Source organism: Oryzias latipes, chromosome 8, assembly GCF_002234675.1.
Source record: "Oryzias latipes chromosome 8, ASM223467v1".
NCBI classification, from domain to species: Eukaryota; Metazoa; Chordata; class Actinopteri; order Beloniformes; family Adrianichthyidae; genus Oryzias; species Oryzias latipes.
The window spans coordinates 17,781,843-17,809,798 of NC_019866.2; the positions used below are offsets into that span (position 1 = coordinate 17,781,843).

Here is a 27,956-nt window from a genome sequence, read left to right on the forward strand (position 1 = left end):
TTTGAGATTTAGCTCAGACTCAACACATCACAAAGTGCGAGAGGAGCGGGTCCGCAGCCGCGCAGTGTTGCATGACCGGGCACATTCCTAACAAGAAAAGCGAGGTCAGTTAAAATGCAGCCAGGCGCCGCGTGCGGTGGTTTATATTGTTAGGGGCGGATAGGGGGAATTGTTTTATGTTGGGCCTGTCTCCGCGAACTTCCAAGTTCAGGTTCCCATTATGGAAACTGGTTTGAATGGATAGCGTTTTCCTTCGTTTCCCCCCAGACGAGGGACAATCGGAGGAGCACACTGACTGGGGATCTGGCAGGCAAAGTTGGTAAATGCCTCCCTAGCAAATGAATATTTGTTTTCATTGTTGCACCTTTATCACTATCTGGCTGCCTGTCTGGTAGCTTAGTTAGCGCTAGTCATTGCACAGGGTATTTATGCTTCAACTGCAAGTCGTGCTTAGTATAAGTTCTCTTTCTGCCTCTCGTTTCCCGGGGTAAAACCGGATTGGCTTGGTTAATTTTTGCGGGCCTCCGTCCTTGGTGCCCCAACTCAGCTTCGTCCGTCAACCAAGCTACTCGCACCCACCAAAGGCGCCGAGATTGGGCGAATAGCGAGCAAATACGTCCGCGTTTCTCTACCCGCTCCCCCACCGACCTCCCCTCCTCACTCCCCGGCGCTGACAGCGGACAAGGCCGAGGTCGTAACAGAGCAGGCCCGGCCGCCAGGGCTCGACCTGTCCACCCCACCTCCGCATCCCACCACGCCTCACCAACAGTCCAGAACCCGGTTCACAACCGAACCGAACCTGGACAAGGTCGAGGATAAAAGAGATAGCAAGGTGCACCGCATCACGACCACAACGGCAGCTGCCAACATGAATCACCACCACACGCAGCAACAGCAGAAAGCCGGCGAGCAGCAGCTCAGTGAGCCAGAGGACATGGAGATGGAAGGTAAGGAATGACACAATAGGTGTGTACGAGTTATTTGCAAAATTCCAGCTGCGATTTGACGGTTGCACGAGAAATTAGTAGGAAAATCGTTCCGGGAGCTGCGATTAACGTTACAGTAAACAACAAGGCCTGGCGCTGTCTGGGATGGATAGCCGGCTGCATTTTCACCCCTTTTCTTTTTTTCCTTCTTTTGTTTTCTTTTTTGTGCTGATTTTGCTCTCATGCAGGATAAGCAAACATGTTTTTAATAATTTCTCGCATTCTGAGACTAAACGGTTATTAAACGAGATTTGACGTTTTTCCTAAATACATTAACGATCGGCTACAAAAACCATTCATTCTGAGCTGAACCTAGTTTCTAAATAAACAGTTTTTCCCCCTCTGCATTCGGTGCCATGACAACTTTTCTGTCACAGTCTCTGTATTCAAGATTGCAGTTTAGTCCTTTTACCAATACCGGGTATGCGCTTGTTGTTAACCTAAATTTGTAAACAAATTGATTAATGGTTCATGAACCAGTTAATAGGTAAATTGCGTTTGCTTACTTTATTTCTTCTGTTAGTTAGCACTTTAATACTTGAGTTAATCTTAATGGGTAACATTTTCTGCTCTAAAAGTGACATTTAGCTGTTTCCTAACGGCCAAATGTTCCCAATTTAAAATGTTAAAAATCACGCTAGCGCGTAGACCGAAGTGCTAGCGCCTTGTTTGTAGGCTTGGACTCCCGATGCGGTTTCTGAAACACAGGGAAATCTGTCACGGCGGACTCACTCATGTATTTCGATTTGGTATTTTCGAAGTTAAAATGTATTTTATATCGACGTTGGATCGTCATCTATCCTCAAGTGGAAATTTAGTTTTAAAATGTACGAAGCATTGGTAGCGTCCTGGCTAACCTTAAGCTAGCCATTTAGCTCGGAGGCCCACTTCTTTTTGTGCATTCTTTAGTTAGCATGCTAGTTAGCTTATGCTAATGATGGAGGGGGTGTGTGTGGCGTTCCAAAATGGTGGCTTGTATTTGGAATCGCTTGGCTAATGCTTGAGTGTAAGGCCTTGATTTCTAGGGTAACGTATATTATGTTGTGCTTTCAAAATCAAATACGATTAAAGAATGGCCAGAAATACTTTAACGCATGCGTTTACGTTTGTATATTACTTTGTATTACAGCCAGTGTCACTTAATGAAAGGCTGTACATTAATGTCTGGCTAACGCTAGTAGCTAACGGGAGCTCAAATGCGTCAGCCCTATTCTACTTTAACGGCATTGGTAAAAACACGTGTGCTCGTTAGTGCAATAGTGGTCGGAGAAGAAACGTATTTTGACTCTGTGCTGTAACTGCACTTTTCTCTGAGAATCTGTGTCTTAACTTGTAGCATTGCGGTGTTTATTGAGGAAAAAAACGTGCGACAGAGCTTGCAAGTACGGTAGTCGGTGCTGCGGTCGCCTGGCTCGCACAGGCAGGGGGTAGCACGGGGATTTGGTGCTTCATTGTATGTCAGACCAACAGGCGTGGAGTTCGCCATTTTTAATGATCTGTGTTTTTGATTAGTGTTTGATTTGAAATCAATCAATGCCAGCTAGTAAAGCTCGTGTGATCAGTTAAATGCATAAAATTGTCTGCACAATCGTATTTACTCCCCTTTCACCTTATGTCAACTTTGGAACAAGTACAGAGTGGTGAGAGTTCACTGCATCTTTTATTTAGTATAATTTATGGTATCATCTGCTTTTCCCAACACATGTATCTACCTGTCCATTCTTAAAACACTAATTAATTGTGTCAGGCATTACCAAATCATAGATGTGGCCCATCTGTGTTGTGATTTAGCTATGATAAAGTTAAGAATTTTTTTGTTGTATTTTCTTGTGTTTTTTTACGTGTATTCTAGCAACACACCTCTTCAGACCAAACAAATTGGCTATAGTAGAACTTTGACTTTCTGCATCATTGGCTGTTTTGGAACAGATTTTTTTCCTTAACAAATCAAGCTTCTCCCATGTCAAATTTATAAATATAGATTTGTCAGAGATTTCAGGATAGATCAATTGTGTCATGCAGCGAACATACTTCATTAATCAAGTGTAATCCACTTGTGAAAGAAGGTCAGTCATCTACAGGAATTGCTCAGTAGTGTTGACCAGAAGTGCAGCATATACAGTGCTGATTCTGGAAGTGGGCAGCAAAAAAATCTATTCTGTCAGATTGATGTACAAGTGTTTGTCTCTATCTGCCATCACTGTTATGATCTGTAGCTTTTTTTGTTGTCCTCATTCCCTTTTTTCTTTACTTGCGATTAGAAACTTGTTGCGTTTCCACACAGACTGTTGGCCCTTATTCAGCTGGAATATATGTCTGTGCAGAGCTGCTTTTTCAGTAATGACAAACACGCTAACCCTGTTTTTTCAGTAATAACAAACACGCTAACCCTGCTTGGTATCAATAAATATTTAGCCTATTTTTTTTAAACAGCCTTTGCTGCTGAAGTACATCAAAAGCTATAGCCAGAATTCAGCCAGGTTAAAGCCAATCAAGCTGCTTTTATGTCTGACATGTTAAAGATTAAAATTAATGCAGTGTAACATTAGCTGCCTCCCCTCCATTTGGGAAAAGTCTTATTCTGTGCTATCAAAGCTCACATTCCTCCATCCGTTGACCTTTGACCCCTGGTGTCCCTTTGCTGTCTAGCTGGGGAAACAGACGACCCTCCAAGAATCCCAGCCAACCCAGTGATCAATGGTAATGTGGCTATGGCAGATGGACACAACAATACAGAAGAGGATATGGAAGATGGTATGATCCAAACAAAACACTAGAATGCTTTTAAAGCTTTTAATTCCATTTTGTTTGAATGTAATAATTGTTTTGTGAAGAATTTTAGTTCAGGAACAAGAGTCACGTGTTCTGTTTGTCTGTATTTATATGAATCTAACATTCAAACATCTATTTAGAATTCCCTTTTATTGTCCAAATGAAGCACAAACATGCAGACCTAATGCTTAAATTTACTACCGTAACGTCTGTAATGAAGATTAAGTCTAGTTTATTTCATTGAAATAAAGTTTCATGATTGTTGTTGTACTTTGTGATAGTTTGGTTCTGCGCATCCATATATTATAATTTTATATATAAACTTTGTTTGGAATCACAATACTTGTTAGTATCATATTTAATGTCCTTTGGGGTGTAACATAGAAGTAACTGTTTTTTCCTTAATTTTCCCCTTGCGTTTCCTTCCTCTTGCAGACACCAGCTGGAGGTCGGAAGCGACTTTCCGGTTTGTGGTGGAGCGCTTTAGCCGCCTGAGTGAGTCAGTGCTCAGCCCGTCCTGCTTTGTACGGAACCTTCCCTGGAAAATAATGGTGATGCCGCGATTCTACCCCGACCGACCCCACCAGAAGAGCGTGGGCTTCTTTCTGCAGTGCAACGCAGAGTCTGACTCTACGTACGTGTCTATATGATTGAGGTTTGGAAGTATCTTCGTTTAAAAAAAGAAAACTATGATCACCTTTGGGTCTCTTGTTTTTACTAATTTAAATTAATGTATTTATCACTATAAATTTATAATTTCACCAAAGAGGGATCTTTCTGTGTGAGTTTACGTGTTCTCCCCGTGCATGCATCGGTTTTCCATGAGTGGTCGGGTTAGGCTCCGGCGTCCTCGTGACCCCAAAAGGGACAGAAACTGGTTTAGAAAGTATACGAATAAAAAAAATTTTTTTTTGTGTTCTTGTGTTATAACTATACAAAAGTTGATATGTTGTTGCTAGGGAAATTTTTTCGGTCACCTTTTTCTAGATAAAGCAAAGAATTTCTGAATAAACACTGTCGTACAAAAACATAAAAGTAAATTCTTTAAAAATGTTGCCTCTTGTACATTAAACACATTGACTGTTTAAGATAAAACGCATGTTTTGGTTTTTAGATCATGGTCTTGCCACGCTCAGGCCATGCTGAAAATCATCAACTACAAAGACGATGAGAAGTCGTTCAGTCGCAGAATTAGTCACCTTTTCTTCCACAAAGAGAACGACTGGGGTTTCTCCAACTTCATGTCCTGGAGTGTGAGTATCAGACTCCATCATGTTTTAGGAATGGTTTAGAATGCAACTTTGAATAAAGCAGAGATTGTCTATCCAGAACTTTTTGTATTAAATTATTTATTATTTATTTCTCTGTCTGTTGGTAGAATTTTGTCATGAATACTAGGATTGACAGGAGAAGTTGCTTTCTTCTGTTAATTTCATAAATGTTGGTTTTCAGGATGTGACTGATCCAGAAAGGGGCTTCATTGAAGATGATAAAGTCACGTTTGAAGTTTATGTCCAGGCCGATGCCCCACACGGAGTGGCGTATGTTTTAATTTGCCTTTTTTATGTTACTGTTCATTTTCAATTAATTGTTATTTTTAAAATCTCAACTTTTTGTCCACCTTAATCAGCTGGGACTCTAAGAAACACACTGGCTACGTTGGACTAAAGAACCAGGGAGCGACTTGCTATATGAACAGTCTCCTTCAAACACTTTTCTTCACTAACCAGCTACGGCGGGTACGACTTCATGTGGTTTTAAAAAAAAATGTTAGCTTAATTTTCTGGCTTCAGTTAACTAAATACCTAGGATCTTTTTTCTTTCCTTTTTTTGTCAGAAAAAGGTAAAATATAGAAATTTTTGAACTCAAACGCCCCTTTTGAACCTTTAGCAATTTCCGTCGTCCTCATTTTTTGCTATTTCTGTAGTTTAAACCTGAAACTTATTTGTTATCGATTTTAATTTGTCCAAATGTATATATTTTTTTTAATTTGTTCCGTACTATAAGGTTCAGTACAATTCCTTTGAATTCTCTTTGTCCAGGCGGTGTACATGATGCCCACAGAAGGAGATGACTCGTCAAAGAGTGTTCCTCTGGCGCTGCAGAGGGTTTTCTACGAACTGCAACATAGCGACAAGCCAGTCGGAACCAAGAAGCTCACAAAGTCTTTTGGGTATTTTTTTTCTTCTCCTCAAATCCTTGTCCAAAAGGCATCATCAGCGGTTAAATTCTTTCTACTTTCATTCATGACATGAGTATTTAAACACAACTCAAAGATGAATAAGACGTATTATAAGTCATACATTTGTCTTACATTTTTTTTGTTATGTTCTTTACATTTTCTATATTCTGTTTGGGTCATTGAGAATTTTGCAGTGTTAACTGTTTAACTAATGAAAAATGTATAGCTTTTTTTTTTTTTTTTGGTTTTTGAATAGATGCAACTATTCTATTCCTCAGTAAAAAATTTTTTTTTTTTTTTTAACTTTTTTTTATAGTTCTAACATTTTTCTTTACTTCATTTCATTTTTTTAATCCTTGTACATAAACAAATTATTTCTTTTGGTTTAGAAATTTCTTTGTTTCCACTGTTTGACCTCTAATATTTTTTATTTGGCGTTCCAAATAAGTGAAATATAGTGAATTGCTCAAACCCATAAATCAATAGAAAGCAAATAAATAAAAATGCATTGAGCTTTTATTTTTCCCTGCAGATTGAACTTAAATGTTTTTTTTTTTTAGAGCCTTGGTTATAATCACTTTAAACCTGTGATCTGAAGATATGGAAATGACAATTAGTGGCACAAACGAACACCTGTAGTGCTTAAAATCTCCCAAATCCTTCATTCCAAAAGCCTAATCTGACTTTTGTGTGTCTTTCATGAAGGTGGGAAACACTTGACAGTTTCATGCAACATGACGTTCAGGAGCTTTGCAGAGTGGTGAGTCCTCTTATCGATGCTTCGAAACGTGTAAGATTGATGATGACTGATGACATGTGTGTTCCAGCTTCTGGACAATGTGGAGAATAAGATGAAAGGAACATGTGTTGAGGGAACGATCCCCAAACTCTTTAGAGGAAAGATGGTGGTAAGCATTTCGCCTTTTTTGTCTTCTTTTTACATTCTGGGTTGTTGCTTTAGGTTATTGTTCAATCAAAACGAGCGTTAGAGCCTTCAGTTATCAAAGTCGGAATCTAGGTTCACTTCTTCTGTTTAATATTCACAATTTTAGTTTTAAATCGTAAGTCTTGTAAATAATGTGACAGTAAGTTGACCAGAATGTCTAAATATTCTCTGTATTGTTTTCCTTTTCCAGTCATATATTCAATGCAAGCATGTGGACTACCGGTCTGAGCGGATTGAGGACTATTATGACATTCAGCTTAGCATAAAAGGAAAGAAAAACAGTAAGTAGTATACAAAGAAGAGGTATAGAAAGTTGGTTTTATATGAATGACATTACAATAATCTGCTTGGGTTGCTGATTTTTTTTATTTATTTTTTAGCTAGAAAGTAAATGGATTTATGAGAGAAAACTGTTTTCCCCACAGTGTCAGAGACCATAGAAACATTTGGATTTACTCCATATAAACTGCCCACCCCCCACCCCAACACATTCTTTGTATTTTGTGCTGCTGCACCATCCAAACCATCCAAATTTCCTCCGTAGAGGACATTTTTTAAATGAATTTGTCAGTTTAGTTTGATGTACTTTAAATTGAGTTAACCAGAATTTTTCTCTCTCCAGTTTTTGAGTCTTTCAAGGATTATGTTGCAACCGAACAGTTAGATGGAGACAACAAATACGATGCAGGAGAGCACGGCCTTCAGGTGAGCCTTCAGAATTGTAAGAAAATGGTTCTCTTTGTTTTGTTTTTTTCTTTTGTTGAGTTTTGTTTAGTGTTTTCCTCCAAATGGACACTGATGTGTCTTTTAAATATTATTGAAGAGTTATTTGTCTTCCTTTACACATATGAAATGTAGAGCTGCTTAAAATATATTTAAAAAAATGTAATACGGTGAATTTTACCTTAAAATAAAGGGTTGTAATCATTTTGTTTTGCTTAAATTGTTAGTGTGTACAACTTTCTGACCTCACAACTTCCACGTCTGTTTACGCTTCAGGAAGCAGAGAAAGGTGTTAAGTTCCTGACCTTCCCTCCAATCCTCCACCTGCAGCTGATGAGATTCATGTATGACCCACAGACTGACCAAAACATCAAGATTAATGACAGGTAGAGCAAATGCCATCAGACTTTCCCTCACAAGCTTTCAACTTTTACTTCTCTTCCCGTTTTTGTGTCTGCTTCTTCCATAATTATTCTTCAGTGTCAGAGGCTTAAAAATAAGCTAAAGATAGACAAACTTTGAATTCCAGTTTATAAAGTAGTTTATGTGGCCTAGATATCAGAATATCAGCATACATCAGAAACAAATTTGGTAAAATTGCAGCATAAAAACCCAAATTGCTGTGTGTGTGGGTGGAGCTACTTTTAAAATTTTAGCCCTATTGCTACGTTATAGAAGACATGGATTTGCTGAGAGAGTAGTTTGTTTTATATGGATTTATTCTAAAGAGCTCAACAGAAGCGTCTGCAAGCATGCCATCATGTTTGGGTGAGATCATTTAAAGTAGGGTTGTGTATTGGCGATACAATACTCATCCCGATATTGTACCGGAACACATTTTCTTATTTTAAATTATGACTTATAAAAAACTCTACCTGAATTTCAATATGTCTTCCATTGTAATAAAATTGTCAAATTTGGTTTATTTAGTGATCACAATGTTAAGCACTGCAACTGTATCTCATATATAAGTGTCTTTTACCCAAGCAAACTCAGTGCTTTTATTTTGGTATTTTAAAATATATAAAGGGGAATAGTCAATATTATCTGATTTCCACAACAAATTATTTTTCAGTATAAGAAAAAAAAAAGTTGAAATTGTTTACATATAAGCAACAATTGGAACAGGTAGTTAGTATAGCATTGTAGCACCATGCTATGCAACAGCGCTGTCTCCAAATCTACGCGTTTTACTAAACTTTCTGTTGTTGCTGTAGGTCCAGCGGGTTTATCGTCAGTTCTGATCTTGTTAAAAATTGCAGCATGTTCCGCTGTTTCTTCAGGCAAAACTAAACGCTACACAGATGAAGATTTATTTGCAGATTTATTTTCAATGCGATTGTGTTCTCCATCCCGATTGGCTGTTGACCCTGTCAATCAATCTCAACAGGTTTGAGTTTCCAGATCAGTTGCCTTTGGATGAGTTCCTTCAAAAAACAGACTCAAAGGATCCGGCAAACTACATTCTCCATGCTGTCTTGGTGCACAGTGGGGACAACCACGGCGGGCACTATGTCGTCTACCTTAACCCCAAAGGAGATGGTAAAGTGAGTGCCAAGGAACCAATAGTGAGATCAAATTTTTTTAAATACTTCTTTCTCAAAGCATTATTTTGGGTGTATGATTTTTACACTAACTGTGGCTGTTATTTTTTTATGTTTTGACTCATGCTATGATTAGTTTTATGAAATTAGTTTACAAAAATGCAGTAAAGTGTCTTCTGTTATATACAGCATCTTTGACTTTCAAGTTTTAACATTAAAAAGACTTTTTTATAAATTTTATCTTTCTTAACCTCTTTGTTTGTGCTTTATCTGCTTCTTCCTCAGTGGTGTAAGTTTGATGATGATGTTGTGTCACGGTGCACCAAGGAAGAGGCTATAGAGCATAACTATGGCGGACATGACGATGACCTCTCTGTCCGCCACTGCACCAATGCCTATATGTTGGTCTACATCCGAGAGTCCAAGCTCAGTAAGTGACTCTTTGGTAATGAAGGGAAGCTAATGGCTTTAAAGCATTAAGAACTCTGAATTTCTTCTCTACGTAATTTTTAAAAATGTGTTTATTTACTCGATTCATGTCTGACGTCACAGGTGAGGTTCTCCAACCGCTGACTGATGTGGACATCCCCCCCCAGCTTGTAGAGCGCCTTCAGGAGGAGAAGAGGGTGGAGGCTCAGAAGAGGAAGGAGCGCCAGGAGGCTCACCTCTACATGCAAGTTCAGGTAAGAAGTTGAAAGTTCTTTTATATGCAAGTAGGAAGTAGTTTTCAGACAGAAAGTTAGCGTTTTAGGAAGACTCTGGTTTAATTTGTGCGTGGGTGAAATTTTGTGTTTTTAGTATAACAAAGTTGTGCAGAAACTTCCAGTGATGGGTCAAAACTGAAAGGCTGAACCAAATGTGCAATGATTGGTTGTTAACACAAACTCCAGACCTGGAGGGTGCTGCCCTGCTTGATTTCTGACTTTTACTAGCAAAATGCACCTGATTTCCAAAGGAAAGTTAGTTTTGTATATTTTGTTGAAGGTTGCATCAATCTTGAAAAAGCAAACAGATTGTTGGAAAGTAGATGGACCTTTCAAAAAAAGACAACCAAGTATTGGTTCCAGCCCCCTTTTATGTACTGCAATCTTTCAAAAGTAACATATTGGCATTGGTACCAGATTAAACAGTATCCATTTTTAAATATGTATCACTAAAAAAGGGTCTTCTTTCACGTCCTCACTTCTGTCCGTACCGTTCTCATGCTGTTCTCTCATAGATCCTCTTTACCAAAGTCACACAACAACACATTAGGACCGCTCCGTACATTTTCGAGAAAATTTAAGACTTATATGTTTGCCTTATGGTTGTGAAAGTACTGTATATAAAAACTATGATAAAAGGCAGAGAGTAGCATGCAGCTCAAAAGCCACTTGTTAACTCCCCCTGCTCTGAGAAATAAAAGTCCTGCCCCGCTGCCTCGCATGCAAATTTCGGCCAATCAGATCAACCAGAAAGTTACTGCCCCCAAGTGACAAACACACCCCTCAATACCACCCCCAGGTGACAAAAACGCCCCCTTAACCTTGAGCACAAATCCAAGCAAGAGCGCAAAGGGGAATTGACCGCGCAAGATCACTGCTCAGTTAGGATTGCAGGCGTGCAGTTGTAAAATGCGGGGTCGCTCTGTTAGAATTGCGCCTGCGTGGTTGTAAGGTTGGCTCACTTAGTTCCTGAATACACACGCTCCGTTGTCTTTACGCCCTTTCACTTTATGGTTGCGATGAAACGCCATAAAAGCAATGTGTGCTTGACTCCCAAAATTGTGGACAATGGTGCATGTGTGACGCTACTACTAATGTTCTGTAAAAGGCGATATCATTAATCTTATATTTTTTTAAAGGTTTAGACTTTAAAAGTTAAGAGAAAAGTGTGAAAATGATAGTCTGTCTGAGAAATGTGTATAAGTGAGGAATTTTACAGCCTTAAAACATATATAATTAGCTGCGATTACATGTGCAAAATATCTTTGATTGGATCAAAGATCGGATCAGAATTGAACTGTGTACATGGGCCCAGAAAAACCTTATCCGATTATAGCAAATGTTCACATACGCAACACTTTCGGTCATGAAACAAATCATTTGGACATGCGCAGAACTCTAAAATACCGGAATTGACCATAGAAAAAGAAATATTGAATTCTGTTGTAAACAAACAAACCTGCAGCATAGAGTGAGATGATCTTCTAAACAGGATTTTATTATTGTTATGATTATTATTATTGAGTGCCTGTTCGCTCATAATTTTTCTTAAGTCATGCTTTTTGTCTTGGTGGAACGGAGCCGAAAGAGTTGGGGTTAAGGCCCGTACACACCAGGACGAATTTCGCGCGCGATATTCGCCTACGTTTAACGCCTCGTGACTAAACAAAGGGCACCAATGTGAGCGTGCACACCGACGCGAAAAAACGCCACGCTTCACAGCGTCACTTTTTAAAAAACGCCTCTGGTTCGTTTTTTGGTTTGACGCGCTGCGTCAAAAACTAAACAACCAATGAGAATGGCGCTTTTGCACACGTGTCTGGAGCTTCTGAAGTTACAGTAAAACACAACTTGGGGGCGCTCAAACAATAAACTGCCTTTCTGAGCACACATACCAGCGAAAAAGATAGACGCCAAGTAGCGTCTACACTGCCACAAAGAAATAATGACGGACATTCTAAAATATCCCCAAAAACGCTCATGATACATTTTCAGCACTTGTACCAGTCGATAAAACTACCCATGTTCTTCTCTTTTCGTAACTATGGGATGTACCCAAAATCAGCGTCTTTTCCGGCGTCTTTCATCATTCAACAGAACAATAATTTCTTCATCGCTGGAACTGGAACTAGAGCTACTGGTGCTTGAAATATCCATGTTTTCTTTGTTTGATTCTGACAAGCGCGTAAATACTTGCTCTCTTCTTCTGAGTGAAAAGCGATTTTAAGAAGCATAAAGTTGCACAGCGCCATCTTGTGTACAGGGGTATTTCTGTTTTACATGAAGCGCGATCTAATGTCAGGAAATTGCATGTTCACTCGGCTCGTCAGCGAAAATCGCCTGGGTGTGAACACAAAAAACGTGGCGAAAAACGCTGGCGAATAATGCCTGGCGAATATTTGTCCCGGTGTGTACGGGCCTTTAGGCTAATACGTGCCAACAACAACATTCAGCCGTGGATGCAGTTAAATTCGGTGCAGTCAACGCCGCGATGTGGATCTTGGCTGCACGCCGATATGTGGGAATGACATCAGCCTTTATTTGTCTGGGACACAATTGGAAACATGAATTCACATGATTGTTCACATGGTTTCTCAGGACTGCACAGAATATCTCCATTCAAAAGCCACCTCTGTTGGCTCACAAACCGTCCTTCTTGGAGACACGGTTTTCCTGAATCCAGCAGCTCGCTCACGCAGAGCGGTCGGACAGACTGCGGTCCGAAACGACGTGTGTATATGACGCATTTTTATTCTGATCCGGCTTTCATTACGACTACTTTTGCCCATGTAAACACAGCTTCAGTTGTATAAACTAAAGCTGACTATGGTACTTTGTGGATTTGGGCTTTTGTGGGTTATTTTTAGAATGCAACTCCCATGATAGACGAGAGACCACTTTACTTGCCAAAGGACAGGGACTTATGGAAATGGTTTATAATTGTTGCCCAGCAAAACTTTGAATATCAACAGTCTAAACATATATTTTGCATACTCGAATTAAACTATCATTTGGGGCAGCTTAACCCTTCAGTTCCTCTTTACTGCCGATCTTTAAAAAGAAAAAAAGCATTGCTAGATTTGTGGTGTTGGATCTAGGTTTCTGTATGTATGTGGGATGTTAGCTCTGCGACCATCGTTCTGAAATGTAAAGCTGCTCTTACCTCAATCATAACCAAAGCCTTATCATAACACAATTTAGTTGGACTGAGAGCTGCTCTGATTGTGCACTGCAGGTGTGTGAAGATGGGTAGACACGGAATGAACACAGAAATGCAAGTAAAAGCGAAGACCATTGAGTTGACTGGTGGTGTGAATTTGGGCTATACAAATAAAATTGAAAAACTTGAATTGTAAATAGGTTTATTGAAGAAAAGTTTTCCCTAAAGATCCAATAAATGTGATATAAAAATCAATAAAATTCACCAAAGTGAAGCGGCTCCCAAATACAGAAAATTGACTCGATGTTCTTCAGCTGTAGAGCAAACAAAATTGATCCCATACAACACATACTGGTACACAGTTGATTCTGTCAATTTAAATGGTCTAAATTACCCATTACTTATCGTGCATAAAGCTACTGCATGATAAAATAGATGTTCTGCTTGTTTTTGGCATCTTTAAACGACAATTAAGCTAACCAGAGCTTTAAGTATTGATGCTTCTCAGGACCAAAGATGCGTTAAACATTTCTGCTCCTGGCTTCCTTGTTATCTGCCATTTGATCTAACCCCAGTTTGATAGACTTCTTCGTTTTCCTCGTTGCTGAGTGGGTTTCTGGTTGCTCAGCTGATGTGGAGTTCCAGTTTGCACTGTCATAGCTGCAGCTCTCTGCTGTGTCTTTGCTCTCTAAAGGAAAACAAAAATGGTGTATTTTAAATGTCAATATGATGTTACTGCTGTTTGCCAGCAGCCTGTCAGAGGCTTGCATGGACTACGGTAATTATCTGTTGCTTTTTTAGTCCTCTGCAAAAGCACTGACAGTGTTTTTGTCAAAGTAAAGGTTTATGAAAAGTGTGATCAATTAAGTCATATTAATTACAAATTATTATATATATTAGCCATATATTAGGTGTTTTTTACTATTTATCCGGCTTACATCAGCTATATCAAGTCATGTGTTTTCATGTTTTTTGCTATTTTTATTAGCTAAATCTCATCATTAAAGAAGTAAAATGCATTGCTAATGCCCCCCCCCCCCCTTTCTCATTAGATTGTGATGGAGGACCAGTTCTGTGGTCACCAGGGCAACGACATGTACGATGAGGAGAAAGTGAAGTACACTGTCTTTAAAGTCCTGAAGAGTTCCACCCTGCAAGAGTTTGTCCAGAACCTCTCCCAAACCATGGTGAGACTCATGTGTGAAGAGGAAGCTGTGCAGGAAGTAGATGGACATACATGGATGCTCCCAGTGGGGAATTTTAGCCGATCTGTATTGGCTACTCATTTATACTGAAAATGGATCAAAACCAGTTTATATTTAAAATAAATAAATAAATCAAAGCCTAATTTAATTTTAGAGCTGAGACTTTCAAAGTAAACTATGAATTCAACTATAGTTATTTTTCTAAGAAAAATAGTTTTGAATAACTGTGCAGAAGTGTTTTGATACAAAAGAAGAAAAAGCTGCATTCTTCTGCCCCTTTGTGTTCTACAACAACACCATGATTCCATCCTTACATAGGCGCCTTCACACGTCACTTCTGTGAACACAATACTCAGAACCGCAGATTTTTTGACTTTGAATTGATATGGAAAGCTCTAAAGTGTGGGCTTTATCCGTTTATATGTCATAAGGAAAGCATAAGAGCCGTCTTTGTGTTTAAGGTGAACTGTTAGAAATGTTATTGATGTGCTGCAGGGTTTCCCACAAGACCAGATGAGGCTGTGGCCCATGCAGGCTCGTAGCAACGGAACAAAGCGACCTGCAATGCTGGACTATGAGGCCGACTGCAACAAGTCGGTATGTGCTTTTATTCTGTGAATAACTTGGGATGTGGGAGTGTTGACAGTATTGAGATTTCTGTTTCAGGTAAAACTGATGTCTTTATTTTGAAACTGTAAAACAAAAAACACGAAAATTGTACAAGCATGTTTAAGGAATGAGGTTTTATTAAATTCTGTTCTTAAATGTAGGTTTTTAAAGACTGACATGTGATTATAGAAACTAAGGAAACTTGAATAGTTTTCCTCATCAAAAGTCTTGTTGCAAAGATATTATAAATGCTTTTCCGAATTTTTGCAGATGATCGACTTGAGTGACAACGAGAACCCCTGGACAATATTTCTGGAGACGGTGGATCCAGGACTGGCTGACAGTGTGGCCACATTACCCAAGTTTGACAAAGATCGTTAGTTATTATTATGATTTTTCCATGTCTGCTTTACCAAACTTAATGATAACATCTGTCCCCAACCCCCTAGCTGCAGACCGGCACCGATCTGTGGGTCACTTGTTACTGCACCACAGAGAAAAGATGCATAACTTACATTATTTTCATTTTATTTATTATATGATTCTGATGAGTTTTATTTTACAAAACTGCCAAATTTTCTCCCCGAGAAAGTCTTGTTGTGCAAATAAGAGCTAATGGGGAAACGGAAGAAGAGCCTTTGACTGCAAGAAAAACAGAAATCTTTACTTAAAATGACATTTTTGTGAGAATGCTTCCCCATACTAAGCATGCTATGCACAATAAGCAGCCATCAACGTGTTAATGTTACAAGCAATTTGCATAAACTGTGAATTTACATTAATTATTATTATATATAGAAAACGCCAGTTTTGTTACGGTTGTATCATTTGATCTTGTTGTAATTTAATGTACTTAAAAGTCAGACATGGCTGAACTAGGTGTCTGGAATTTTAGCTCCACTAACACTTCAGAGAAAATACACGCCACATTTAAATGCGTTCTACATAAAATCAAGTATGTAAAGTTTCAAATGATATTTTACAGTTTAAGTCAAACTCATTTTCACAGAGGGCCACATCAGCACAGTGGCTTTCCTCAAAGGGCCAGATATAACTTATACATATAACTAAATGTAATGACAAATAAATGTAACTACTCTTTAATTTACAAAAAACCTCATTATTTATTTATTATAACGTTTAAAAGTGACAATTACAGTTGTATATAAAAAAATGCGTTTGCTTGTTACTCTAGCATAAATCCTTTTAAATTTTGTCCGCTTCTTAAAACCCACATATTTCCATTAATGAAGGATCAAATTGTCCAAGTGAATAAAGAAAAATAACATAAGACTGAGTTGGAAAGAACGTTTATTACACGTGTAACATTTTACGAAAAAAGGCTGCGCACAGCCTATTCATCCAACTGATGGTTTGATGACAACAATTTGTCTGCATACAGACCTGTACACATTGAATAATTACAACAGCTACACATAAATAATATGTAATCAACTAAAGAAAAGTTTTATTTTAAGAAATGAAAAACTTTTATGCTCTCGCGGGCCACATAAAATAACATGGCGGGCCACATTTGACCCCCGGGCCTTGAGTTTGACACATGTGGTTTAAGTGAATCGAAAGCTTTAAATAAAATGGAGGTCAACATTAGGCAGTCCATGAAAATATTACCACATTAAACCTGTTTGTGGCCTAATAAAAGATGGCGACCACTGTTTTACAAGATAAGAAATGTCTTTAAAATTGAAATTCTTAGGGGTTTTTGGAACACGACACAGAAATGTAGAGTTGAATTTTGTGTCAGCAGTTCCATTATCAAACTTGAAAGACTAGAAATGCTGCTTTTAAATTACAGTTGTGATCCAAAGCTGTTGACACTGTTGGAGGTGCCAGTAGTTGCACTACTGGTACATGCTGTGAATGTAATGTCATAAAAGTCTTTCAGACGGTCTTTGTGAAATGTCTTGTTTTTCTTTTGTAGATGACGTCATGTTGTTCTTGAAGATGTACGACCCAAAAACCAGAAGCTTAAATTATTGTGGACATATCTATACACCCATATCCTGTAAAATAAGTAAGAGCTGGCATTTTTAGTTTCTATGCTTCTATGTGGGTATAAAGCTTTTTTTTGAGAGACTTTATTGCTCGTCTTTTTCTGTTCTCCAGGAGACTTGCTGCCAGTCATGTGTGAGAGAGCAGGGTTTCAGCAGGAAAATAGCCTTATCCTCTATGAGGTGAGCTACTATTCTATCTCTTCGTCTTTCTTTTCTCTCTATCACACGCTGCACTGTATAGCATACGCGTTTTGTCACACTATCATTTCTTCAACAGCTTTTGCTCTCAAATCTGCTTCCTGAAGCACATAAATGATCCTATTGGCTGCAGGTTAAGTCTTTTTTCCTTGTTGGGTTTGCAGGAAGTAAAGCCCAATCTAACGGAGCGGATACAGGACTATGATGTCTCTCTGGACAAGGCCCTGGATGAGCTCATGGACGGGGACATCATTGTATTCCAGAAGTAAGTTTGGGGTATTTAAGCTTCATATCAGTCTGATCAATGCATTCAGATCAATAAAAATTTGGTATTTTGGTTGTTTGGAGACTCCGGTGGATGTTATTTCATTATGTCTCAGATCTATTTTCGTTTTTCTTTTGAGTTGTCGGGTTTGTCTTCACCTTGTGGACGGTAGTTGCAAATGTGAAACAAAAACATTGATTTGAACTTAATGATTAGAAATATATATTTTAAGCTTATTTTTACAGATAAATACTCAACAAGAAGTCACAACATTTTATTGCTGTAAAGCACAGCAGACTAGGACACTAGTTTGAGCATAAGGAACACAAAAGTTTGGAAAGGTAGTCGAGATTCACAGGTTCGGACTTTGGGGCTTATTGACTCTTTTATAAAAAACCTGCAATAGTTTTGGAAAGTGAAAAGGCAATACTTAAAAGATTTGGGGGAAAATGAGCTATTGGAAAAGTAAAACAATTTTAATATTTTGGATACAAAAACCTTAAAAAACCCAGGAAACATCCAAAGTTTTGCTCTGTAATGTTTGTGGTTAAAGTTGGAACAAAAGAGAACAAAACAGACTGACAAAACAAAACAGATAATGTCTATAAGACGGGACACATTTGAAAAGCCAATGTGATTTGCAGGTCATTTTAGTTTTCATGGGCAGATGAGGTCAGTTTGTAGCTCTTTGCTTTTGTAGTTCCTAAAAATATTAGAACAAAAAAAAACTGATCAATGATCATCGAACAAAGATCACCCATGTTTATTTATTTATTTTTTAATACACAAGAAATTAGAACAAAGATCACCCTTTTTACATTAAGGCAGACAAACTTAGATGTATCAAAATGTGTCTTGATTTGATTAAGCAGCATCGACTAAAATAGTCTGACTCTTTGTACAAGCTCCAGGAAAAGTGATTTTAAAAAATAAAAACATTGCAATCATCTGAATACTTCTCATCATATTCATGCTACAACAATGATTTTAAAAATAATTTTTAATGGAGATGAGAATCACATGTGATCAGAAATGTTCAATAGCTCTGGAGATACTAAACCTACAGTCAGCAAACTTTCTCACTACTCTTTATCAGCTAGTTTTACTAGTTAACTATTTCTCCTAGTTGATGGACTGTTTTTGCTCAATTGTTCACAGTTCACAGAGTGGACTTGAATTTATTTCATTATTTTTCTTACATGATCTGCTTCTTGCAGCTCTTAGATTACAAGCATTTTGAAGTCTTGAATCACTGCTGTTCATCTGCCTTCCAGCCTGACAGTCAGTCCTTCTGTTTTCTGTCATGGGATGTTTCTGTCCTGCAAATTGACAGAGCTGCATAATTTGTGGGGCAGGGAGGCTAGAAATAGGAATTAAAAAAAAAGTTTTTTGTTAGGAATTTGTATTTAATATTGACATTGTTGTTATTAAGGATGTCCCGATCAGGCTTTTTGGGGTCCGATTCAGAGTCATTTGGTGTAGAGCATCTGCCTAAACGGATTCCAGATCCGATACTTTTTTAACACATTTAACAAATGGACAAATTTAGAAAACGGATTCAGGGTGTCCCACATTTTTATTTCATTAACCTTCTTTTATCATTTAAAACTTAAACAGAGAACTTCTGTGAAGTAACTTGAACAATCAAATAAAAATAGTGCAACTAATAACTAGGAAAAAAATATCTATCTAGTAAATATAGAGTAGTCGCATCAGAAAGTTTAGTGACTTTAGCTTTTAATATCTTGAGAATTTTTAATTTTTTTTTAACCAAATGTGATTCATATCTTCATTTAAAATTCTTAAAAATTATTGATGACTCTGTAGCTTGAATATGATGATTATTCAATGGTTAGCTGGTATCAATACAACTAGGGATGTCACGATCCGATCACGTGTTTGGAAATAGGGCCAGATCACATGGCTGATGACTCAATTGAAAATCGGATGTTGTCTCCCGATCAGAATTGGATATTTAATTTATTCCCATGAGTGCGTTATATCCCAGGGTTATTTATTATTCCAGAGAAATACTCTACTAGAAGTCTACACATTATGAACGGATTACAATTTATCGCAGCCCTAGTTTGAGCAGGAGGCGCATAAACAATTTAGATGAACTAAGCTAAGGTAGAAAGATATACACATACTTCCAGGATCAATAACTCTTTTAAAAACGTTTTAAACTGACAGCAAGTGTCTTTATTGGGTTGTCTTGATGCAAACAACTTGCAAAGGCATTTTAACAGAAAAATATTGTTTTTGTTTCTTTTTAATGAGAGTGGAGCCCTGCTGCAGTGAGGCTGCAGGGAAGGGGATTTAACCCCTTAAGACCCGATCCTTTTCTTCCTTTCTTACAGAGCCCTAGTTGAGCACAAAATGTGATGTCAACTCATGTTGATGCCAGGTCTTAAGAGGTTAAAATAAATAATTCTGTATTCTCAAAACAAAAAAAAATGGTTCAATTGACATGAGCTAGTAATGAATATTCATCATCATATTCATGCTGCAACGATTTTAAACAAAAGGCATCATTTATTTGTCAGAAATTTTAATGGAGATACGAATAAGGGTGTGACGGTGACCGCATCACCGTGGTTATCATCGCACATTTTTTGTTGTATAAAGTTTTTATTTTTTATTTTTTTTGAAAGTTCTGCATATGGTGTGTGATTGGAACACATTCATGTTTGCTGATAAATTACTTTTTCTGCTAGTCCTGTGTTTAGACTTCGAGGGCTTCTGGGGGAACAGCGACACAGCGCCCCCTGCTGGTTCATCACCGCGGTGATCAAAAATCCCACCCCGTCACAGCTCCAGATTTGAATCACATCTGATCAAAAATGTTCAATACTTCTGAAGATATTAAAGATAAAGTCACCAAACTATCTCACTAATTACCTATTTTTACTAGTTAATAGTTGTAGTATTTTTACTGAACTGATTTTGTTGAAAATGCTGCTGTATTCTGCCGTATTTTTATTTTCAACCAGCTCTGCCATAAATCATTTAGTTGGTTGTGACAGTTATCACCTGTAGGTGCACTGCCTTTTTGTCTAATGAAACAACTTTTTACAAATAAAAAACTGACCGGAGTTTTCAAGATGCTTGATCTAGAAATGTTCTCTGTCCTCCATTTTGTTTGCTATGATCCTGCTTGTGTTGTTGTTTAGCATTGTCTGCCTGTTCAACATGTTTCTCCATCCCCACAGGGACGACCCAGAGAATGACAATAGCGAGCTGCCTACAGCAAAAGACTACTTCCGGGATCTCTACCACCGAGTTGACGTCATTTTTTGTGACAAGACCATCCACAACGACCCTGGCTTCGTGGTCACCCTCTCAAACCGCATGAACTATTTTCAGGTACAAGTTGGTTTACACTGGTTAGTTGATTACCATATTTTCCACACTATAGGATGCATCGTTATTTTCAAACTTGCATCATCTATAAGAAGAACCGAACTGTAAGGTGCATTAATAAGCAAGATAAGAGTTAGAGATAAGTCAGTCTGACTTTAACTGCGTCCACACTAGAACTTGTTTGTAACACACTACATGTTAGGGTTTTAACAATACCTGCCGTATTCACAAAAACACCCTGATTTGTTTGTTAATCAAAAAAAAAAAACCGGCCGTTTTGGCAGGGTGCAGTGTAGCTTTCAAAATAGTTTACACATCAGTAAGCATAACTAGAATTGATCCATATTTAAGGCCCTCTTGATTATTAGAGTCAATTTTAGAAAAAAAATTAGGCTTTCAAGTGCACCTTATAGTGCGAAAAATCCAGTAAGTTACAATTATTACAAACTGGCAAAATAGTTGTTTGGTCATTAATTAAGAAAACGGGTTTTTATGTTTTTGCAGGTTCATCTTCAGGGCAGATACGCCTTGAATCATTTTAATTAAAGCTTCCAGGTTGTTTTGAGTGCTGTAGTTTCAGAACATGGACCAATGCTTGTGATGTTTTGTTCCGTTAGGTGGCCAAAACAGTCGCACAAAGGTTAAACACAGATCCCATGCTGCTGCAGTTCTTCAAGTCACAGGGGTAGGAGGCTTGTCTCAATCACACACACACACTCAATATTTTTGAATGAATTGATAACTGTATCTTTTTGAAATAAGAAATATTGCGTAACCTGTCCCCCCCTCCACCTGCGTTTTTGTTCTTTCCACTCTCTGCCACCTTCCCTCCTAACCTCTGTCTCCTCCTCCTCACTACCTTTCATTTCAAACCCCCCTCCTTGTCCTTCTATTGTCCTGTCCCCCCTCCCTCCCCCTGCCTGGTGGTGTTGTGGCCAGGTACAGGGACGGTCCAGGGAATCCTCTCAGACACAACTATGAGGGAACGCTGCGAGACCTGCTGCAGTTCTTCAAGCCTCGGCAGCCCAAGAAACTTTATTACCAGCAGGTAGGGAGGAGAGCTTCAAATAGTTATTTACACCATGGAAAGTAAATCTATAGATTTTTCTGCCATGATTCTTTTTTGAGATTTTCCACATAGCATTTAATGTACTCATTTGATTTTTTTTTTTTCTGTTTAATTAAAGGATCTTTTTAAAATATATTTTTGACCATCTTTGTTGATGAATCGTAGGCTTTTCATCTGCAGACATGAAGGGTCAAACATGAAGGGTCAAACAACAGCATTAATTGTTTCAAAGAAGACATTGGACGTTCATGCAAACCTTCTTTCTCTACAGCAGTGGTCCCCATATGCTGGGCCACAGACTTGTACCATCTGTGGGACAGTTTATAGAGAAGGGAACACTCAACTTACATTTTTCCTGTTTTTCTTTATAATCTGCTATTTTCTTTATTTTCCATAATAAAACTGAAGGAAGTTTTATTTTGGAAAACTAGTGGATTCCCTCCGCCACATCTGACTTATTCTTGATGTGTGTGAAGTCACTTGGTCATCTGTCAAAAATATATCCACTTCCTTGTTAAAGCGACTGCACCGACCACTAAAATTCATTTTTGCCGGGTCCTAGGTGTGTGCAAATTTTTGACTTTTCGTGCGTGTGGCGGGGGTCAAAGTTTTGCTCCAAGACGCAGAAATCTTTCAAACTGCTAAAAAACAATATGGTGACTGCTGCTGCGGGCCATAATTTTAAATTCTGTTTACAAATGTGGTGGAAACGCCAAACAAATGAGACTCAGCTCTTTAAATAAAATGTATTTTGTCTTTTCTGGTGTCTGCAGCTAAAGATGAAGATAACAGACTTTGAAAACAGGAGGAGTTTTAAATCCATATGGCTCAATAGCCAGTTCAGAGAGGAGGTAAACACACACACAAAAAAACACATAAGAAAACACACAAAACAACAGCTTCAAGTGGAGCATGTTTTTGTTGCAGGAGATCACCCTCTATCCTGACAAGCACGGCTGTGTGAGGGACCTTTTGGAAGAATGTAAAAAGGCAGTGGAGTTGTCTGAAAACAGCTCTGAGAAGCTCAGGTAACCAAGCCCTCTAAGTTTGGTGACATTTCAGTTTAATAGTGGCTCGTTGTTCATCTTTGTCTGTTCATATGCAGCTCCAACTTATAACCTTAACCTTGTACCTTCTATATACAATTCAAGACTTATTGCAAGTTAAACAAAGTTGAACTTTGACCAATAATTGCTGTTTGTATCCAGCGTGATTTATGACACAAAGTCTTTCATATATGGAAATAGAGCTGTGAAAGAAAAAGCCTGGAGAAAGATTTGTGATTTTCACAGCTTCAACATTTCGCATTAAGCCTCTTTTAACTGTAGGTGGCGGACATGCACTAGGAAATAGTAGAAAAAGAAGAAGCCCCTCCCTGCTTTTCCAGTCTGAACACCATGGGCCATACGCTTATTTAAGATCTCGCATTTAACACGTGGTCTTGGAAGTTTGTGGAGTAATTTGCAGTTTTCAGTGCGGGAGAAGGGATTGATCTTGCCTTTTTTTTTAAAAAAAAGGTTCAACAGTTTGTCCATTCTACTTGAATGTGGCATGTCTGCTAAAAATCAAGTTTTTAAAGTTCGAGTATTGTTCTTGAAGTTCCTCAACCATGTTCTTCCTGATTCTTCTTACTGAAAACACTCAGTCTGCAGTCTCCTAAAGACAAGACAGTGAATGTTCACAAACGCACCCCCTACTGACTATTTTAGGGGTAAAAAAGAACTATTTTTCAGTCACTTTTTTGAGCTGTAATTGGAAGACTCATTAAATTTCTAAATTTACTTTTGTGTTGACTCAAAACAAAAGCAAATTCCTAACTACAATTTATTTAAAAAAAATACGCTTTTCATTTTTTCAGTCGATATTAATTATTTAAAGAATTGTTTGCTTTTCTATTTTTCAACTTTTGTGTTGTTTTTTTTCATCTGCAGGCTGTTAGAGATAGTAAGCTATAAAATCATTGGGGTTCACCAGGAGGACGAGCTGCTAGAATGTTTATCTCCTGCTGCAAGCCGCACCTTCAGAATAGAGGTAAGAGTCCATGATGGACGTTGTTTTTGTTTGTAGACGGTTTTCCTCCGTCAGACTCTTCAGCAGCTACACTGGAATATTAGGCTGAGTCACTATTTTGTCTTTCCTCTCTCCACCACTAGAGGTCACTGTTGCTTCTTGTTTGACCAAACTTTGATTGCTTTGTTTTTTTGGACTGTACAGGTTTTCTTCTCACCACTCCCAACTTGTTTCTTTATTTCAGGAGATTCCCTTGGACCAGGTAGATTTGGACAAAGACACGGAAATTCTAATCCCTGTTGCCCACTTCCACAAGGAAGTCTTCGGCACATTTGGAATTCCCTTCTTGCTCAAGATCAGACAGGTACAACAGCAGCTACTGATGGAGTTAGGTTTCTTCCTGCTGTTTGTTTGATTTATACATCCTCTGTGCAGGGTGAGCCATTTCGGGAGGTGATGAGGAGGATCCAGACCATGCTGGACATCCAGGAGAAAGAGTTTGAAAAGGTGCATCATAATATTTTTGCTCAAATGGCTGTAAAATCTTTAAATGCCAAATGATCTCTGATTTGTTCTGAGTAACATGTCACAGGTTCTTAATAATCTTCAAAGATTGATAGGATAAGGCTGAAGTTACCTTGAGTGTTATCCTTTTCCTTCAGTTTTATAAATGAATAAATAAAATTCATTTATATAGCACTTTACAACTCTATGAGGGAGTAGTTTACTTTAACTCTGGACATGTCACCAGCGACACATGCTCTTTGACATTCTGTAACTCTTGGACCCGTAGACATGATCGTGAATCAGTTAATCCTGGTGCAGAGAAAAGTGGTTTTTCATTTCGGGTTTGTACCGTTATACAACATTTAAAAGACACTTAACTTCAACAGAATCATCTGATTTAAGTCGATTGCATAAGCACTTTACTTCTGTAAAGCACAAATCTGCTTTTCTCTGCTTCAGAATCCACTGGAATGATGTTAGTTGTCTAAACAGTTGAAGAGTTGCATTAGTCGAAAGAATGTCAATGCTGGAGCTAAATCTCTGTTGTTAAAGGGGGAAGAAGAAAAATAAAATGGAGCAATATATGATCAAAAGCAGAAAATAACATAAAATCAAGTGTTGTAATAGATTTGAGTGAAAATGTCTCTTTTGCATGTTTCCAGTTCAAATTTGCCATTGTGATGATGGGCCGGCATCAGTACATCAATGAAGATGAGTATGAGGTCAACCTGAAGGACTTTGAACCGCAGCCAGGTATTTGCTGACTCCACTGAGCTAATCAAATTAACATCTAAATTAATTTTTACTGAAATCTTTAATTTAAGATTAAAAATCTGCTTTGAGTTCATTTCTAGTATTTAAAAAACCTCCAAGTCCCCCTCAGATCATCTTTTGATCTACCGTATTTTCCGGACTATAAGTCGCAGCGGAGTATAAGTCGCACCAGTCCAAAAATGCATTATAAAGTAGAAAAAAACACAGAAAAGTTGCATTTTGACGGGAAATTTATTTGACAAAATCTGAGACCAAGATATAATAACTTGCACAAACTCATATGACACAATCATAGTAGACTGTTTATCTCATAATTTCACAGTAATTCTTTCTCAAACCTATTTATTTATTCTTTTCATGAAGCATCATGGGCCAACTAATACTGTTTTCATCCTGTATTTGTAGAAACAGTAGTCTTTTTTTTTATTGCATTTCTGAATCTATGGTAAATGGCGTATACTTATATTGCGCTTTCTACCTTCTTACCGAGGCCCAAAGCGCTTTACAGTCACAGTCCCATTCACCCATGCACACACACATTCACACACACATTCACACACTGGCGGCGGCTCCGCTGCCAAACACTGGCGCCAACCTCCCACCAGTGGCAAGGTGGGGTTCAGTGTCTGTGAAATCATTGGAAAATAAAAATATTATGTTTTTAGCCTTCAAGATCTTACTGTAAAAAAGGTTTGCTGATTCTCTGAGTCACTTAACATACTCTTAACACTTAACATACCTCATACATCAAATTGACCCAGGAACATCATCTCTGTTCCTCACAAATGAACATAACAGGAGGGTTAACAATGTATTTATTTCAATTTATTTCTAATATAAGTCGCTGCGGAGTATAAGTCGCACCTCTTGCCAAACAATGAAAAAAAGGGCGACTTTTAGTCCGGAAAATACGGTATTTTCAAAATGTTCTCAGTGTTCTTTTAATTATAATTATAATTTTGCTATTTTTTAACCAATCTTAATCTTTAATCTTAATTTTGTGAATTTATGTATTCCACCAGAAAAGTGCTACAAGAACACCAAAAACACAATTTTCATTGTCTTTAGTCTTTAGTTTTAGCTAAAGGGCGCATGTTTTTCCTTTAAAACAGATGCTGTTTCTTGAATATAAATAATTTTTGAATAATCTGTTGTTTTTTGCAGGTAACATGTCCCACCCGCGCCCCTGGTTAGGGTTGGATCATTTCAACAAAGCTCCAAAAAGAGGCCGCTACACCTACCTGGAGAAAGCAATCAAGATTCACAACTAAAGCAGCCTGTCTTACCTTCTACAGCCTCCTTCCTGCTTCCTTTCCTGCATAATCCAACCCCCCTAACCACAGACTGTAACCAACCGCGCACAATTGTGTGCGTGTGTGTGTGCGCGTGTGTGGTGCGTGCCAGAGATGATTTTTGGGTGTGCTTGCATACGGGTGGATTCATCACTTTCACACTCTGCCCTGGACACGTCGACGGCTCCACACCTGCACTGTCTTCAGTGATACATGGTCTCGCTGCAGCTGACGGATTATACTTCAACCACAAAATAAACGGCACCAACCACCTCCTGACTGTTCATTTTTGTTGTATATTTTTTTAAGGCCCCTCTCTTTCCCTCTCTGCCTTCCTGATTATGTTGGCTGCCTGCTTTTTTTGTTTCGTTTCTCCGTCTGTCCTGAAGTGGGAGAACACGGATTTTATGATAAACGAACTTAGAGGGAAATGGAACTGAGATGGAAGTTTTTGTTTTCTCACCTCACTCACCAGTTTATGTCCCCCTCTCAACTTTCACGTTATGAGCTATGGAGGAATGATTTTAAATAAAGTTGTTTAATGAGGAATCATACTGCTCTGTGCAGAGTTTAATTAAAAAAAGTTTGGTAGGACTAACTGATAAAAGATGTCATTTTTAAAGTTGTTTTTTTTTTTTTTTGGCAGAAGTGACACCCACTCAGGCTGCCTCAGTGCTGCAGTTTTGCAGCTTCTTAAGTTTCTGCTCTCATCCTGTAATACAACAGTATTTACACGTTTACACAAGTCTTTTACTTATGAGATTGGAAGAGAAATACGTCTTTGTGTTTTTTCCAGATGTGTACCAAAATAAAAGTAAAACATTTGACAAAAGGTTTCAAAATGAAATGCTTCATCATAAAGATTGGCACTTAAATCGGGATTTCTCAGGACTGGCAAATGTAATCTTTCGCTCACACATGCTCAGTCAGAGCCCCTTCCTTTTCCTAACTTCCTTTCCTCTCCTTTATTTTCCCTTTTTTCCCCCCAGTCATTCCTGTTGAACTCAAGCATGCACACAAGCTTCCATCTCCTAAGTCTGTCGCCCCCTGGTGGTTGTAAGCAGGAACTCCGCTGTGCTTGGGCAGAGCTTCAGCCCTGAAGGTTTGGGGATTTTTTTTCTTAGCCAAAACCAGCATTGTAAGGAACACTTAACACCTACATATGAGTTTGTTTCTTTTTATTTTAAAGCTCAGATGGAATGCAACCCCTTATAGCGCATAGGTGGCTCTGTAAAGACATTTAAGAATTGTATATTTAAAACTGAACGTGTAAAAATTAAAGAGAAAACAACATTCTTGTTGGGTACAGAAGGAGACAGGTGTTCATATTTTTTGTGTGTAGTTTTTTTTTTCTTTTTTTTGCGTTCCTAAAGTACCATTACAATTTTTTTCTGTTACATTTGAATTGTTTTCTTTCAGAAAGGAGCTGTGGTGGATTTTGTTTCAAGAAATAAAAAATATTTTAGCTCAAGGATGACCTGCAGAATCACAACCTTAATTTGATCTTTTCCAGTTTGAAATCTTCTGTGTAGCAGCAGTGTACGACAACTATTCCTGTATATTGCCTTTTTGCTGGAAAAATGTATGTTGAATAAAATTTTCTATAAAAATGCAAAATTTGACTTCTGTCT

General features: G+C 38.2%; 1 protein-coding gene across 5 annotated transcripts; it reads left to right on the top strand.

The window, feature by feature from the left end:
- Positions 1-27,942, top strand: usp7 (ubiquitin specific peptidase 7). 5 transcript variants are annotated; one of them, XM_011478429.3, is made up of 31 exons: positions 1-947; positions 3,636-3,740; positions 4,194-4,392; positions 4,873-5,011; positions 5,211-5,299; positions 5,389-5,497; positions 5,802-5,932; positions 6,647-6,701; positions 6,769-6,849; positions 7,078-7,168; positions 7,510-7,592; positions 7,887-7,996; positions 9,001-9,178; positions 9,440-9,584; positions 9,707-9,837; positions 14,071-14,205; positions 14,719-14,820; positions 15,103-15,208; positions 16,775-16,867; positions 16,960-17,027; positions 17,210-17,310; positions 20,523-20,676; positions 21,291-21,358; positions 21,613-21,721; positions 22,516-22,593; positions 22,670-22,770; positions 23,674-23,773; positions 23,997-24,116; positions 24,188-24,259; positions 24,922-25,012; positions 26,198-27,942. In XM_011478429.3, exons 1-31 carry the CDS (start codon positions 869-871, stop codon positions 26,302-26,304), a joined length of 3,330 nt encoding a protein of 1,109 aa, XP_011476731.1. In that variant the 5' UTR covers positions 1-868; the 3' UTR covers positions 26,305-27,942. The 5 variants fall into 5 exon arrangements, with proteins under 5 accessions (XP_011476731.1, XP_011476732.1, XP_004071800.1 ...); XM_011478430.3 differs by having other exon boundaries at positions 21,619-21,721; positions 26,198-26,604; XM_004071752.4 differs by having other exon boundaries at positions 9,001-9,157; positions 26,198-26,604.
- The last annotated feature ends 14 nt before the right edge of the window (positions 27,943-27,956 follow it).